Genomic DNA, 16,869 nt, shown 5'->3' with positions numbered 1-16,869 from the left:
CGGAACGCCTGAAAAGCGTAGGGGGTGGAGGGTGGAGAGGGAACGCCCCCGGCCGGGCTCGCTTCCGGGGGCCTGTGGCTTCACGTGGTGTGGAGCGTCACAACCAATGTGAGATGCTGGGAAGCTCGCGGTGGCGTGCCGCCTGAGAGCCCTTAAAAACTGCTTTAGGGAGGCCCCTTGGGAAAGATGTGCAGCAGGCTGAATACCAGTGTCCAATGAAGACAGGGTAGGAAAGAAAGCTAAATCCTTATTCTCCATAGTGGGGAGACAGTGGATAACACTAAAACTGAAAATTCACGAAGCAGCATGTCACTTAAAGTCATGAGGTAATGGTGGGGAAAAGAAGAAGAAAGAAAGAAAAAAGAAGGCTAAAAGAAGTGCCTCTGAGAATGATGTCCATTTAGGTTTTTGGTTTTTTGTTTTGTAGAATTCTTGGTAGAAACTTTGTAGAATTATTTGCTTCTTAAACCTATGTGCTTCTGTAACTTTAATAAAAATAAAAACAAAGTCATTGTGTCTATCGAAATTAAAATTGTCTTTGGACCTAGCAATGCTGCTTCTAGGAATTTATCTTGTAAATGATTTGGCAAAATTAATAGAATACAAGGTTATAGGTTACAGCATTATTTATAATAACAAATGATTGGGACCAGTGTTTTGCTTAAATAGTTGCATTCATACAAAGGAATACTATTCAGCCAAGTAAAGCTCTTTATGTACTGAAAAGACAGATCTCAAAGGTAAATTATATAAACAATTTAGAACACTGTATATGGTATGCTCCAATTTGGATGGGGAAAAAAAGAGGGCTAGAATATGTAATTACATATATTTGTATGAAATATTCCTGGAAAGATACATTTTTAAAATGAGTAACATCGGTTGCCTCTGAGAAGATGAATTGGGTGGCAAGAAGATGGGTGGAGGAGGACTTTGCAGTGTAAACCCCGTTTAGTTTTTGAAAATGTATATGGGTTACCTACTCATACAATTAAATAATGCTAATAGTGGTCATCGCAGAAGTCCCAGTGAGAACGCTGATATGCGGATGAGGACGGCAGGAATGGAGACTGAGGAGCAGGCGGACTTGATGATTGACGGGGTGTGGAGAGGCGGGCAAAGAGGACTCTAGCAAGAGTCCCTGGTTCCTGGCTTGTACACGGTGATGCCATTGGAATTTGGGAGGGAGACAAGAACAAATGAGTTCCTTTCTTTACTTACTGGATTTGAGGACAACCTGGCTGAGGATATGCAGCTGGCGCTTGGATATGTGGGACTGAGGTGGAACGGAGAGGCCCATGTTTAGGGTGTAATGGAAGTCTGGGAGCCAATGAGGTTGTCAGGGAGAGAGGATCAAGTGAGAAGATGCAGCTGAGCATCAGTAATTAGACCAGAGGAGACAGCGCTCAAGAGAGCCTGCGAGAACGAAGAAGAACCAGCCGAGCCAAATCCAGAAATTATGGATGGAAGGGGAGAACGATCTCAGATGGAAAAGAATGGATGACTATTTCTTCAGTAGGAAGCCATCCCTGATCACCCTTTCTAAAATTGCACATCCCACTGCTGTCACTGGCTGCTTTAATATTCTTAGCATTACCACCACCTATTTATTGCCCCCCAGCCCCCATTTCATGTTAGCTCCATGAGGGCAGCAAACTTTATTTACTGGCTGTGTCCCTAGTGCTGGCAGAGTGCCCACCCACGTGATAGGCCCTTATTCAGTACTGTGGAATGAACGAATGATTTCCTTGACATGTTTCTCTCCCTTGCCTTTCCCATTTTCATCTCCAAGTCCTATATATTTTATCTTTTAAATATTTCTAAAATATTTCATTTCCACTGCCATCTCCCTGATTCAAATTACCATAATCTCTTGCCTAGACCAGGGATCAGCAGACAGCCCATGAGCCAAATGTAGGCTGCTGCCTATTTTGTACACAGTTTCCTTGGAACACAGACATATGCATTTGCTTACGTGTTGTCTATGACTGCTTTCATGCTACAAGTACAGAGTTGAGTAGTTGTGATAGAGAGGCTTGCAAAGCCGAAACTATTTTCTAAGTGGCCCTTTACAGAAAAAAAAGTTTGCCAGCTCCTACCTAGACTACTGCAGTGCAATGAGCAGGATTCGTTCTAGGTTGCCTGGCAAATGCGCTGGCTGTGGCTGGGGGTTCCCCCTTCTCCTAGGGGAGGGGAAGGGGCCGCACCCAACCTTATGTCCCACGTAACTGGTGTCTTCTTCACCCCAGCAGTGGAGGTTGTAATAACGTTCCATGGGCAGCCCAAGTCCAAACTGCCTCTTGTTCAGTTGCTTGTGTATTCCTCCATTGACAAGACTGCTTTTTTCACCTTCGCCCTATAAAAAGGTGGACGAGAAGGAATATGCCCTCTGCACTGAGACCAAGCAGTGCCCTGGCCCTCAGCTTGCCTCACCATGGGATGACAGGAAGATGGAGGGTCTGTGCCTTCCTTTTTCCATAACTTTTCTTTTTCCCCATTAAAGCCATTACTTGACCTATGCTATGTATGTGGCTTTGTGGAATTCACCCTGCAGGCTAGTGCATGACACCCAGACAAGATCCAGTGGGGACCCTAAAGGAACCACCTAACACAACAGCCTCCAAACTGACCTCCCTGTATCCACGTTGACTCTCTTCCAATTTATTCACCCTGCAGCTAGAGTGAGTCTTTCTAAACAAACCTGTCGTATCTCCCATTCCACCCCCCCTACACACACACACACACACACACACACTGACCAACAACCCAGTTCACAACACTTCAATGGCTTCCCGTTTGCCTTGAAAAGGACCAAAACCTTTGACATGGCTCAATAAGGCTGCCTTTCTCTCCAGCCTCATCTCCCACTATTCTTCTTCCTTCTCTGAATCCCAGCCAAATATTTTCTCAGTTGCTTGTAACATGTTCCTTCCTGCTCCTGGGCACCTCCTGCTACCTCTGTCTGAAATGCTTCGCTTTGCCTAATTCACACCTATTCTTCAGTCTCACTTAAATGTTACTTCCTTGGGCAAGCCTTCCCTCGGAGTCAGGTTCCCAGAGCATCATGAAACTTAGTTGAAAGTTTACATTTATGATCAAATAAGGAGCTTCTCCTATGACAGAAGCCAGTTAAGCAGATTTGGGATTCCTAGGAAGCACTTATGCTGAGGTTCAAGTGTCCCTAATACATAAGGACATTTGTAACACTGAACTAAATATTTTATGATTGATCTGGATTTGCTCTGACTTCAGAAATAAGTTGCAATATTATTGGGATGGGAAAGGTTTTAAAGGTAATCTAAACTTTTGGACTAATAACTTCGGTCCAAATGTCCGCAGAAACAAAGGTCTGGTATTTCTCCAACAGCTCTCTGATCTTGCTGAGCCCTCTGGGTGGACTTGTCTGCATTTCAGTTTGTGTTTACCTGGAAGCAGACCTGAATAAGGATGTTAGTGCAGGTAGATTATTTGGTTGGAAGCAGCAGTGAGGGGGTGGGTAGAGTGAGACAGGGGATGAAGAAATGATGATAGGAAGCAGTTTCTGGTGTGGGCAACCCTAGCTGAGGAACCAAGTAGAATGAGCCTGAGAACTGTCCCTCTGAGGACGGGAACCCTTGTCAGCTGACTCTTGCCCCCTTTGATTGAGCGTCAATACATGGGAGTATTAACCCCCATGCTCCTGAGGGGCTTCCGGGGCTCTGGAGAAAGCTCTGAGGCAGAAGAGCACAGTGTGGGACCTGCTTGAAGTGGGGCTTGTCAGGCTGCCTATAACCGTCCACCGCAGCTGAGCTGAAATCAGAGGTGGCCCAAGGGGGGTGACTCAGGCCTGAGTCCATCAGGAGGGCGAAGAGCATCTTTCAAATGAAACTCCATAGACCACTGAACATCTGGTGACATAACATACAATTTCCAGTGCAATTTCATAGAAAGTTTTTTTTATTAGTGAAATATTCCATTGCATTAAGGGTAGAAATAAACATGTCAAGAATCACATGAAAGGAACCAGCAGTATAAACTATAGAAAGAACATTCTGGTCAGCATTCTCTTTAATAGCCACAAGCAATTAATCCTAGTGATAATACCCAGAGGGCCAAGGATGGTGGTCACCTTTTACAGAACTCTTAATCTTGAGCAACTGAAATAAAAAATTAGCTTCTCTTAAGTAAAAACCCCGATAAAGGTTAGTTGTGTAGTACTTGGTCTGCCTGACCATTAGTGAGCTTTCTAGAATAAAGTCTAGTGGGAAAAGCCTGGAGCTGAAAGTGGCAAAGCCCATTTCCTGTCCTGTGTTCAACTCCTAAGTTTCCCTGAGAGAAGTGAGGTAACCTCTCTCTGTTTGGTTTCTCCCTAAATTGAGTATCATAGTACAGGACACCGTATTCTTTGATTGTGACAATCACAAAGCTTTTGGGGACCTTTCTAGGATAATGGCTCAACAAAAATGAGGATGAGGAACTGTTTGTTATTTCAACCTCAAACCAAATGGGTACATTCATTCTTCTTAACCAATCTATAATCTTGACTGCAGTGTATGGGTTTGCCATAGAGTTTTCAGAAGTAAAATATCAAATGTGATTTTTAAGCCAAGTAACTATTAAGAATCATATGAAAATATTATGCTTTTGGCCTCCCTGACTGTGTGGGATTCAATCAAAAGGTGTGCATCATTAACTGTAATATTATCACTCATAGTGTTTAAAAATTTCCTCCTCACAGATGATTATATTCTGGTAAGAGAATGAATCAATGGGTATGCACTGACTTATCAGTTTTATTAATGTGAATAAATGGGTGCATAACAGAATAAGATGTGCCAATTATCTAGTTAAATATTGATAAATTTTTAAAAATCTAGATATTTGGCATTATTGAAGACAAAATATCTTCAATTTAGCTTCTCACATTTCGGTGATTTGGGGTATCTATAGGTTCTATCTTAATTTATAGAGAAATTGAGAGTTTAATGAACTGCCCCTTCAAAAAGGGAAACATTACAAATTGCTTTAGTGTAGAGAGTAGGAAAATTGGGGCAAGGAAACGAAATGATTTATTACCTCCATAAGGGATCAGAAGTTGCATTTGTGAAATCTGTGGCTTTTTTTCCTTCATTTGCTTACACTGAAATCCAGTTTTAAACAAAAAATCCTGCAGAATGATTCAGTTGTTAAGAAATTATCTGTGCACTTTGCCATATTAACTGTACAGGTTTCTCAATCAAAAATGAATAGTGAACGTTGAGAATCAAAGAAACTGCCCTTAAATGTGCTTGAATTCTGTGACAGCTGATGGTTCCCAATCCTGACTTAGGTTACACTGAAAGCCAAGAGGTCTTCTGCAGAGAGGTGGCTCTGCTTCTGGTCCCAAGGGACCTTTCTTAAAGGCACTTCCTGTGCAATATTTTAAAACACCATCACTCTGTCAGCAAAATGATTGTCACAGGAAGTGTAGGGCACATCTTTCTCTATTCAGTGAGTGATAGTGAGCCACAAAACATCAGAAGGAACTGAATCTGAGAAAAGAACAACCTATAAAAACAATTTCAAAGTTACCAAGAAGACTGCCCTAGAAGAAATGTCTCTTTAGTGTAGTCAGACTTCCTGAAATGTAAGTGTAACTTAGGCTGTGGATAGATGGATTTCCTATATTTATAAATCATTTTACAAATAATCACTCAATAGTATTGTAATTGATAAAGTCATATTTGGCAAGGGCGATTGGGAAAAAAAATCAGTTACTGATTACATTCTCCCAGAAACATCTTTCCAAATCAAGATCATTTTGACTAAAAAAATAACAAACTACCCACAAATGTCATAACTGGCATTCTGTTCTATATGAAATATCTGTACTTGTCCTCACCAACATCATTTATGCGTTCTCTTATTTCACAAAAGTACAAGTCAAAAATCCTCAGGTGCTTGTCACTATCAACTCATGGGTACCACCTCCACCAACCCCTTCCCTGCTTGATTCCTACCCTGTATGAAAGCTGTCTGAATTATTTTCCTGGAGGAATCATGAACTGAAGATTAGCAAGAAATGCAATATGCACCTTTTCAAACGAGGAAATTAGATGCACCTGAATGGTATTGAATGAGGCTTACCATTTTACCCTGCATCCCAAACTCTTACTTACTTCTATTTTGTGGATGAAATGAATGGAGGAATACAACATCAAATAGTATTTATGTATTTTGAGCACAAAGTTTGGTGAATGAAGAGTAGTGAATAAGGTTAGACCAAGTAGCATTAACAAGTGATGCACAGACATTATAACCACGACAGTGGTCACAAAATTCTGGAGCTACCAGCACCCAACAACAAAAAAATTACTATACCGGAGTTTATTAAATACTTGCTAGACACATGAAAAACAAAACAATTTGTCAGGGACCACAGGATCCTAACGGCCAACCAGGTCAGCCTGTTCTTGAACCTCTGCCAGAAGGCGCTCACCACACGCAGGCACGGGGTCTCCACCCTCCTCTCACACCCGTTGACAAGCCTGTGAGGATGCAGACAGTTGCCCCACTGTTGTGGTCCAGGTCACGACAGCTCGCACGCTTCTTTCCCCAGGCGCAGCCCATGGTTAGGTTAGGTTAGGTTCGTATGAGGGGTGCTCTTTCGTCTGCAGTTCCCTGAGACCAGGTGAGAGAGAACAGTGAGGTTAGGAGATCACGTGACCAACTTCTCCCCAGATGTAGAAAGTGGAGAGAGGGGTGCAAGGAGGGGAAAGTGATGGGAAGACTGTCATCCCAATCACCTTCTCTTCTCTTGGCCTGCTTCCTCTTGCTCTTTCTTTAACATTCAGCCCTGATCCTCTCCAGGAGGCCTGCTCTGACACCCCTACCCTGACACTGGACCAGTACCCTTCTCCTTGTGTTGACCTGGACCATAATCCTCATCACACCCTATTGAATCTGTCTCCTTCAGTTGGAGGCCCCTCAGAGAACAATGTCTCAGAGGGGATGGGTGCTCAGTAATGCTTGCTTGTTGAATATGTGAAGATGGCTAACTGTAGGAACAGTCATAATATTTACGTGGGCTTTCATCTGTGCCTATGAAAATCTCAGTGACAGTACAATCCATCTTACAGTGACTGTAAGATCAGTCCATAGACAGAAATGGAAAAATCGTTGCCTCATACCTAATTCACGCTGACATGATGGGCATGGGTTGAAAGGCATACTGGAAGCATGCAGAACACAGGGAAGTCTGAGCTTATATGATTTAGATGGTTTCAGCCTATTTCATTTCCTACTTCACATTTGCCTCAGACACATAATGGAGGCAGTGAAGAGAGGAAAAAAAAAAAAAAAGGCTTTGTTGCAAAGGTGAGAATTTAAGAAGGGCTCATTGAAGGTGTTAAGACCCCTGGGTTGGCCTGCTGGTCACTTAGGGAAGCCAATCTAACCACTTATCCCACCCATTTGGGGCTGTTCCCACCCCTCCAGGAGAGGAACTACTCCCCTGTGCCCATCATTTATTATGCAATGACGACTCAGTGGTAGGTATCTTCTGATAAACCAGGGATTCTTTCCAAGCAGATCTCTGGCTGCCTTGCTCTATAATTATGGAGCTATTTTGTCATATAACTAATATTTATTGAGCTCTTACTAAATGCTTACACTGGGCCAAGTGCTTTATGTTTAAAATATCATCATATCCTCACAAAAAACTCCTAAGCGAGGCTCAATTATCATCCCATTTTACAGATAGAGAAACCAAGGCACAGTTTCTGGGGTCACACAGCTATTAAGTGGTCAAACTGGGATTTGAACCTGGGCAGTCTGACACCAAAGCCCGGGTGCTTAGCTGTTTTATATTCTTCCTCTTTTTTTCAGGTTTTTTTCAAAGACATAATGCGTTCTCCCAGGAGTTCCATTCCCACCAAGAAAGCCTGAAATACTGAAAGATACCATTCTATCACCCCTCCACCTTTGACACACTTCCCTTGCCTCTCATTTGGCCCAGCAGTAATATAACCATGAAATCACTGTGCCCAGCATAAAACCTCAGAATCCACCCTAATAAGCCCGCTGACAGCCAGCCCTTCCATGAAGCACAGCTGAAGTCCTCAGGGAACGTTATTCGGTAAGGGAGACATTCCTCCAGCCACTGCTCACCTCATCCATGGATCCCCGTCCTCTGCACGCAAGCCAGGTGAAGATCAGACCAAAGAACACACCCAGCGCCATGATAATGTAGGGTATGTTGGTGATAATCAGAGCAGTGTTAATCACAGACTTCAGTCGACTTGCAGTCTCTTTATCAATGAGAACACTCTGGGGGGAGGGGCAAGAAAACAGTATTCCCTTGATTACTGAATATCCAGGGTGTAAAGTTTTTTGCTCTATCTTTCTTCCAAACCATTAAACACAATTTGGGTATGTCCTCCTGTTCGCACACCAGAGATACTGAAAATCCTTTTATAAGTTACAATAACCAGAGGGGGCACTTATTCATTGATGTCTCTTTTCTCCTGAAGACATGTTTTACTCAAAATTGGTGGGAAAAGGAAGGGGGAAAGTATTCAGAAATACTGAGATAATATCAGCTTTTCTTTTGTATCAGACAACTCCATGTCACCCTTCAAAATCCAACTCAGCATAACTTCCTTCCAGAAGTCTCCTTTGGCCCGGTTCAAGGCCCCTTTTCTGCGCTTCCATCTTACATTCTAAAATCTTCCATCACTGTCTCCACATTCTGCATTATAACTGTCTGTTTACTTGTTTGTCTCCTCCTGACTGTGAGGTTCCTGAAGGCAAGACTTTTATTTCAGTCAACTAAACACTGGGTATAGCGCCTGAAATACAGGAGGTGCTCAATTAATGGCACTTGATTAGATGAATGAATGAATGAATGAATGAATGCAATAGTCCAACAATGGCATGTGGAAATGATCATTTCTCTCTTGGTTGGATCTATACTGATCAGGACCAGAGGTCTAGACAGAAAGTGTTCAGGGAAGTCTTGAGGCTAACCAGAATTCCAGATAACTAAGGGCAAAAGTATTATCACCTTAAACTGTCATGGGTGAGGTATCTGAAGAGCTTAATTCTATAAAAATTATTAGCAACAATTGGGACTTGGGACTTAATTTAGGCTCAATTTGCAGATGAAGGCCCATCATGGTCAGAGTCTCCTCCTCTGGAAAAAAAGGGGTGGGAGAGCAGTCTCCAAGGTCACTTCCAGGCCTAATGTTTTCCTTTTCTAGAGGAGAGAAAAGTCAAGTTCTTTCTGGGAGGGAGTAAAAGCACGAGGTTTCACTCCATCATTCCCTGGACTCAATCTAGTCTTTAACAAAAAGTCAAAGCAGAAGTTAAGGTGGAGGGGACTTCAAATATGGTGCAACAGTGAACGTAAGCTGGCAGAACAGGGCCCTTCCACACTTTCAAAAAGCCCTCCTTCCATGGCTCTCCCCACAAACAATAACCGTAATGACCCAGGAGCAACTGCAAATAGGTCCTATAAATGGTAAATATTGCCTGAATTCTTCCTATGAAACAATAAAAGCCTTGTCTTAGAACTGTAATCACAAACCCTTCAAAAGTTTATCAGTGTGGCTACCAGTACAATGCTAAGTTGAAAAAGGATATAAAACTGTATCTATTGTATGGTCTCAACTGTGTAATATCAAGACCAGAAAAATGCTGAGGCAACATAAGCAGATGTCAATTGCACTTTTCTCTGAGGGATGGGCTTGCTTATCAAGCAGTTCACTTTTTAAATACTATTTTTAATTTCCCGAGTTCTATAAAGGGCACGTTACTTTTACAAAATGTGAAACATCAACTTATTTTTTACAAAGTTGTTTTGGAAAAAAAAATTTTACAACATATTGTTGAGGAAAATAAAGCAAGTTAAAAACAATTTATCAGGGGCTTCCCTGGTGGCGCAGTGATTGAGAATCTGCCTGCCGACGCAGGGGACACAGGTTCGAGCCCTGGTCTGGGAAGATCCCACATGCCGCGGAGCAACCAGGCCTGTGAGCCACAACTACTGAGCCTGCGCGTCTGGAGCTTGTGCTCCGCAAGAAGAGAGGCCGCGACAGTGAGAGGCCCGCGCACCGTGATGAAGAGTGGCCCCCACTTGCCGCAACTAGAGAAAGCCCTCGCACAGAAACGAAGACCCAACACAGCCAAAAATAAATAAATAAATAAATAATAATTAAAAAGCAAAAACAAAACAAAACAAAACAATTTATCAGGGGCTTCCCTGGTGGCTCAGTGGTTAAGAATCCGCCTGCCAGTGCAGGGGACACAGGTTCGAGCCCTGGTCCGGGAAGATCCTACATGCCGGCGGAGCAACTAACCCACGCGCCACAACTACTGAGCCTGTGCTCTGAAGGCCGTGAGCCACAACTACTGAGCCTGCGTGCCACAACTACTGAAGCCCACGCGCCTAGAGCCTGTGCTCCACAACAAGAGAAGCCACCGCAAGGAGAAGCCCGCGCACCGCAACAAAGAGTAGTCCCCGCTCACTGCAACTAGAGAAAGCCCGCGCAGCAACGAAGACCCAACGCAGCCAAAATTAAACTAATTAATTAATTTAAAAAAAAAAACTTATCAGTCTGGCTCAGGTTTTGTGAGAAGTCATTTGAATTTTCCCTTTTCTTGCTAATCTTTGTTACTAAATCTTCTACAAAGAACAAATATTTTTAGGGAAGAGAGAAAAATCATAAAACTTTAAAAACTGCTGCTGTTAACAATGGAAGCCAGCGGATCATGAATTTGAGGGGGACAATTCTGCAATTTTCCCCTCAAAACTGGGTGAAAGAGAGAAGGGAAATTGAGGAGATATAACTACAGTAAATGTGATATGTGATTCAGAAAAGAATTTATCACAGGTGTCTTAAATAGTGGATGTTTTATGAGCTTTCAGAATATGCTTTACAAAACTTCAATTTATGCCTAGCAATTAGGGATAATATTTCTGTAGGTACACTGTGAAAGAAATATTTCTAAAGAGAAACTCCTTTTGTTTGAACTAAGACAGGAAGCAGAAAGGAGAAAAGACTCTATGCTATGATGAAGGATAAGGCAACCACGTATCACTGCAATTAATGGGCATGTATCATATTTTATTTAATCATTTCTCAACCACCCCACGCTCTTTTTTACTCTCTTTATCTCCTCAACTAATGAACGGTAAACTAATTACCTCTGCATTTTGTTTCTTACATAACCAGCTTCCCAGAAAGAAGTTTCACCCAAATAATGTTCTTGACAAGGGAAATTTCTTTCTGTTGTTTTCAAATCTCAGACACAGGAAGATTCATGTAAACATATAAACAGAAATTTTCTGAGGACAAACAGGTTTTAAAAAATCACCTTTGCCCCTTTCTCACATCTTAAATTACACATAGCTACAGTCGCAGAAGTAGGAAGTTCCCCAAGCTTCCACAGGTAAAATGTACCCATGGCTCCCCCCCAGGACTTACCTCATTGATATACATCACTGGGAAAACCAGGGTTCTAATATTTCCCGTTTCACTACAAACACAAAAAAAGAGACTATTTTATAGACATCCTCATTATGATGGCACACTGGCCTGGTGAGACAAGTTTATATGAAAATGCCAGCCCAGTTATTTCATTAAATTACCTGGAATTTATGCAGACCTCTTATTATATTTGCAAACACATAATAATCAGCAGTTAGATCACAAACAGTCTAGCAATTCAAAGTGTTGCATATTTATGTAAAGTGTTTTTAACCAAAACACAAGGTGCCAAAAGTAAATTCATCAAAATGATTACTGTACTCCCAAGAGTTACTGGAGGGGAGGTTCCAGCAGAACAATACTGTCATTTCTCAGAATGTTTTATAATCAGGCTAATCAGTATTGTCTTTACAAGAGCCTGGAGCAATCACTTACTGAGCATTTACTATGCACCAGCTCTGTACCAGGTGTCTTGGGAACATTATCTCACTTAATTCTCATGGTAGTCCCATGCAGTAGGTATTACTGTCCCAGGTTTAAGACCAGGAGATGGTGGCTCAGAGTAATTTGCCCAGGACCACCACAAGGAAGTGGTGGAGCTAGGATTGGAATTCCACTCTGATTCTAAGGCTCTAGATTGTAACGACTAAATTATACGCCCTCAGAAATACACACACAAAATGCATCCTTACAAATCACATTTGCTTCCTAGAAAGATCCCTAACACATGTGCTTAAACCTGGCAAATTTTATGGGGGGAGCCAACCAAGTTTGAATGATAGATAGGCAGACAGAAAGATTAGATAAATATAGATGTATTATAGATATGTATTACAGTTTTGCATTGTTTTTTCATTCAACATTGAATGAAATCATTTTCTCAATTTCCACTGAAAAGTCTGAGCAGGAGATTATACTCAAGAATCCTAATTAAGTAGCTGGACTATGGGTACACTGGACTCCAGAGAGTATTTAACCATCCACGGGAGGGCTTGTGGCTGGCCTGGGTGGGAGCAGTGGGAAGAAAGGGAGGGGTGGGAGGCAGCCAGAGTCCTGGTGAGGGAAATGCCTAGCAGAGTGGGTAAGAGCAGACTCTGTGCCTCAGTTTCCTCATCTGTAAAACGGGGTAATACAGGGTTATTGAGAGGAACAAATGAGTTAATGTATGTAAACTACTTAGAATAATGGCTGACCCATGGAAAGCATTCTATAAGTGTTTGGTTAAATAAAATAAGTAAATTCCAAGACCGAGGCTGCCCATGACAATGTTGATCGTGCCTCATCCCTGAAGGGCAGGGTGAACAGACTTAGAAGTGGGCTGTACCCCTCTCGACATCAACCCTACCAGAAAGTCAATGTAGCAAAACCACCCTCTGCCTCTGCAGAAACAAGCAAAACTTACATAAAGTCATCTAATTTTTTGACATAAACGTTGATTTGGAACCTCTTGGCTGCTCTCAGGATAATTCCAGTCAACTGTGAATCAGAGAAGTAGAAAGAAAATGTTAGGATTTATTAAAGCCACACACACAGTTTTTGTCAATAGAGCACCATTTCTGTGTGGTTCTGATAAACAGGGCGGCCACTGCCACATTTGCTAGGCAGAGTGGGACGAGGGAAAACTGTTCCCCAGGCCAGAATGAGAACTGTGGATTGTGTTAGGTGCCTGGTAGACCAATGCTTCTCACACTTTACTATGCATGCGAGTCCTTGGGCACCTTATTAAAATGCATATTCTGATTTGGTAGGTCTGGGGTGGGGTCTGAGATTGGACAGCATGCTGTCACTTTGAATAGCAAAGCCCTAGCGGACCCGGGCAGGAAGGAGATCCAGCAGATACCCTGTCGGGTCTGGGTATCCAGGTGGAGGGCCAGAGTGCTACAAGGAGGACGTGGTCATGGCCAGAGAATGGTGCCCACGTGTGGCCAGGCCCACCCAACAGAGCCCGGAGGACAGACGCAGCACCGTCCACCCATGGCCACGCCACCTTTTGCACCAAGCGGGTGGGGCTGTGCCTCACCCTCGTGACAAGCGGTTTGGCTACTGAAAGGGAACTGACTGATGGCTAAGAGAGAAAAGGGAGAAAACCACACCTGACCTTATTCACAAAACGATAAGAGCACCGATTTCTCAAATATAAATGCAATGAGTGTAGCTAAGAGTGAAATGCCCATAAGTTGCTGTGCTCAAAGAATGTGCTGGCTCTTCTGTGACTGTCCCATGCATGTGTTCAAAATCCCGAGAATGAAGATATCTCACCTTTAATTCAGTCCCTACAGTAAAAGGTTCTCACATTGTGAAATGATATTCACAGCCTTTCAACATGGTTTTCAGGTTTCCTCCTCTATGAATATGGGATTAGAGAATGTATACATTTGATGCTTTTTAAATTAATGATGTCATATAATAACTCTCAAAAGCACCTGTATAAAGAGTTTTGCCAAAAGTGACTGAAGCTAATATATACACATTTAAATTTCAACCAAAACGTTCCTGGCAGCGAGTAAACAGAGGAATGTCTTCACCCTGCTGATCCGTGGCCCAGTGAGAGGAATGTGTGTATGTTCAGGTCCGGTCTTTTGGCAACAGAAGACTGACCAGGTTACCTGGGTCTGATTCCAGTTGTTTCCAATGATGGGACTTTCACTGTTGCTTTTTTGTTAAAGTGGGTTTGCCGATATTTCTGCGTATTAGCTCCATACAACTCAGCCTTCTAATTACAGGGCTATGACACTCTGCATCACATCACACTGAGCTGAGCTCCCTCCACTTGAATATGTGAACAAAAGGAAGACAATACACTTCTCAAGAGTACCCAGGGCTAAGCTGGTGAACACCGTATAGACAGAATAAAATGTATGTTTTTCAACCAAGAAGACGTGTGTACTCACAGGATTAATGTCCACAAATGTCTCATGATATTCCTTATTTGGGTGCATGCCTTCTATGGCAGAAACAAACTTCTCATCTGCTTGGTAGAAGTGTGGGAAAGACATAATGATAGGTGCACCTGCATTTTGAGGAAAACAGAAATGAATGGTGAGGTTCTTAAAAGTCTAAGATGAATAGAAAGTTCCTGACCACAAATCCAGTTCCTCAGTGGGGGGAAAGCTATACACAGAAAAGTTGGGTCGGGGAGAGGGGCAGGCTAAAAGTATATTCTACATCTCCTAGCTTGGGATTTATACTTCATCTGCTGACATCTCATTTACCCCTACATTATTTTATATCATAATATGATAATGAAGTCCTGGCTAAATCATTTATTCTTCAACAAACATTTGCTGAACCTATAATAGACAAATGCTTTACACACATTAATTTAATTAACGCTCCCAGCAGTCCTATGAAGTTAGAACTATTTCCTTCCTTTTGCATTTGAGGAAAGGGAGGTTCAGAGAAGTTATAAAATTTCCCCAAGACATCCAGCTTTCAGGCGATGGAGGCAGAATTCTGATCGAATAAGGGACGGCTCATTTTAAAGCACTGGTTTCAACTGTAATCCTCTACCAGTAAATGGACTTTTTTCCCCCTTATTTTTCTGCTTTTCGGTTTATGTTTTACCCAAAATAGGCACCTTGCGGCATCTTAGTTCCCTGACCAGGGATTGAACCCTGGCCCTCAGCAGTGAACGTGCGGAGCCCTAACCACTGGACCGCCAGGGAATTCCCAATGCAGAATTTTTTTAAGACTTTGCCTGGTCCTGCCGTCTGCAGCCTCTGACTAGATCAAGGTCTGCCCACAGGAAGACACTTTTTTTTTTTTCCTTCCTTTTTAAAAAAAAAATATTTCCTATTCATTTTAAGGAACAAATAGAGAAGCAAGTTATTAAAGGAAACCTATTCTATTGATAGATTTTGCTCTTGAAAAGAGGAGAGGGACTCAATAACTGCTGCCAGGAAAATACATTTTGGGAGAAAGTAGCTTAACGGCAAGTAGTTTAAGTCTGCTCACATATCCTCCAGCCCACGGCTCAGACACCTCACTTGTCACACACACAGTTCTGCGCTCTGTTGCTACACAGTTTCACAAAGACACGATTTCCTTCTTTGTGACCTACACTGACCTTTATTTATTTATTTTTTTTGCCACACCACGTGGCTTGTGGGATCTTAGCTCCCTGACCAGGGATGGAACCCAGGCCCTCAGCAGTGAGTGGGCAGAGTCCTAACCACTGGACCACCAGGGAATTTCCTACACTGACCTTTAAAATGTATTTTTAAAGATCTGTTAAGGACTTAATAAAGCCAGACACTGTCCTGAGTGTTTTACATACATTATCTTTAACCTTCACACAACCCTCCAAGGAAGTTATAATCACCCCCATTTTACAGATGAGAAAACTGCTGTCTGGAACCCTCCTTCAGCAACGTGGCCAATTTGCTAACAAACAGAATTCAATCCCAGATCCCCCTGGCTCCAGAACGCTCACTCATCCCACTAGCCAGAATGTTCCCCTGGGGAATGCAAAACACTTGAGGATAGTCCTGAAGGGTAATATTTCAGTCCGCATCTGGGAACACAGGACAGGCAAGAGGAAAAGGATTATAGCAAGAGGTATGACTGTTGCAAAGTAGAATCCTTCCGTTGGTTCTGACATCAACTTCTTGAGGAAGCAGACTGTTAACAAAACAAGAAAAATGTGTCTACATGTGTGCCTTGAGCCACAGAAACAGGGGTTGAGCGGGCGGGTGCCATTTCAGGACCATCCCCCAGTTGAGCCAGCAGGAGAGGTCTGATCTCTAGGTCAGGGGTGTGTGTTCCCCAGAACAGTGGTTCCCAATCTCGCAGGTACCACCTTCATGAGAATCACCTGGAGCTCATTAAAACTACAGATACTGCGGTGCTAGCAGGTGCGCCCTGGGACAGATGTTTTTAATGATTCTCCAGATAGTTCTGATGCAAAGCCAGGCTTGGGAGCCATGACCCCATCAGACAAGGAAAGGGAGGGTTATCCTAAAAGGAGATTTTCAAACCAAATGGACAAGGGGGCAAAAGTTAGCACATTATTCAGGAAAAAAGTACAACTTTAATCAAGAGAAAGGAGTTACAAAGTTTCTCAAGAGAAACTTTAAACAAGAATTGTAGCCTAAGAAAGATCACAGTACAAGTATGAGAAGACCCTAAGTTCTAGCAGGAATTTGCTCAGAGGTAAGGATTTTATAAAAATCCTGTTCCTTCTCTGAGCCCTGGTTTTCACAATTACGAAAAGAGGCTACTGGCTGTCTATCTAGCAAGGCTATTGTGAATATTATGCAGCATATGATTGCAAAAACTAGCCCTCGTGATGAAAAAAATGTTTCTGTCAGCTGCACCCCTGATCATTCCACCTCATTCACGGAAAGGAGCAGATTCGCTCAGACATTAAGAAACACTGGCCCTGGACCGGTTTCAAGAAAAAAACCAACTCACTCTTAAACTA

The 16,869-nt window shown here is 42.6% G+C and overlaps 1 protein-coding gene across 1 annotated transcript in view; it reads right to left on the bottom strand.

Annotated features, from left to right (window-relative positions):
• Window positions 1–3,918: 3,918 nt before the first annotated feature.
• Window positions 3,919–16,869, bottom strand: part of SCARB2 (scavenger receptor class B member 2) — a 68,875-nt gene continuing 55,924 nt past the window's right edge. Inside the window, exons 8-12 of the mRNA XM_036852608.1 lie at window positions 14,339–14,457; window positions 12,850–12,923; window positions 11,445–11,496; window positions 8,128–8,286; window positions 3,919–6,639 (exon numbers count right to left, since the gene is read on the bottom strand). Of these exons, the coding sequence (XP_036708503.1) occupies window positions 6,601–6,639; window positions 8,128–8,286; window positions 11,445–11,496; window positions 12,850–12,923; window positions 14,339–14,457 (443 nt within the window). The 3' untranslated portion in view covers window positions 3,919–6,600. The remainder of the gene's footprint in view (window positions 6,640–8,127; window positions 8,287–11,444; window positions 11,497–12,849; window positions 12,924–14,338; window positions 14,458–16,869) is intronic.

This window comes from Balaenoptera musculus, chromosome 5 (genome assembly GCF_009873245.2).
Source record: "Balaenoptera musculus isolate JJ_BM4_2016_0621 chromosome 5, mBalMus1.pri.v3, whole genome shotgun sequence".
Taxonomy (NCBI): domain Eukaryota; kingdom Metazoa; phylum Chordata; class Mammalia; order Artiodactyla; family Balaenopteridae; genus Balaenoptera; species Balaenoptera musculus.
The sequence above is the reverse complement of the archived record's forward strand: the minus strand, read 5'-3'. Positions and strand labels throughout refer to the sequence as shown.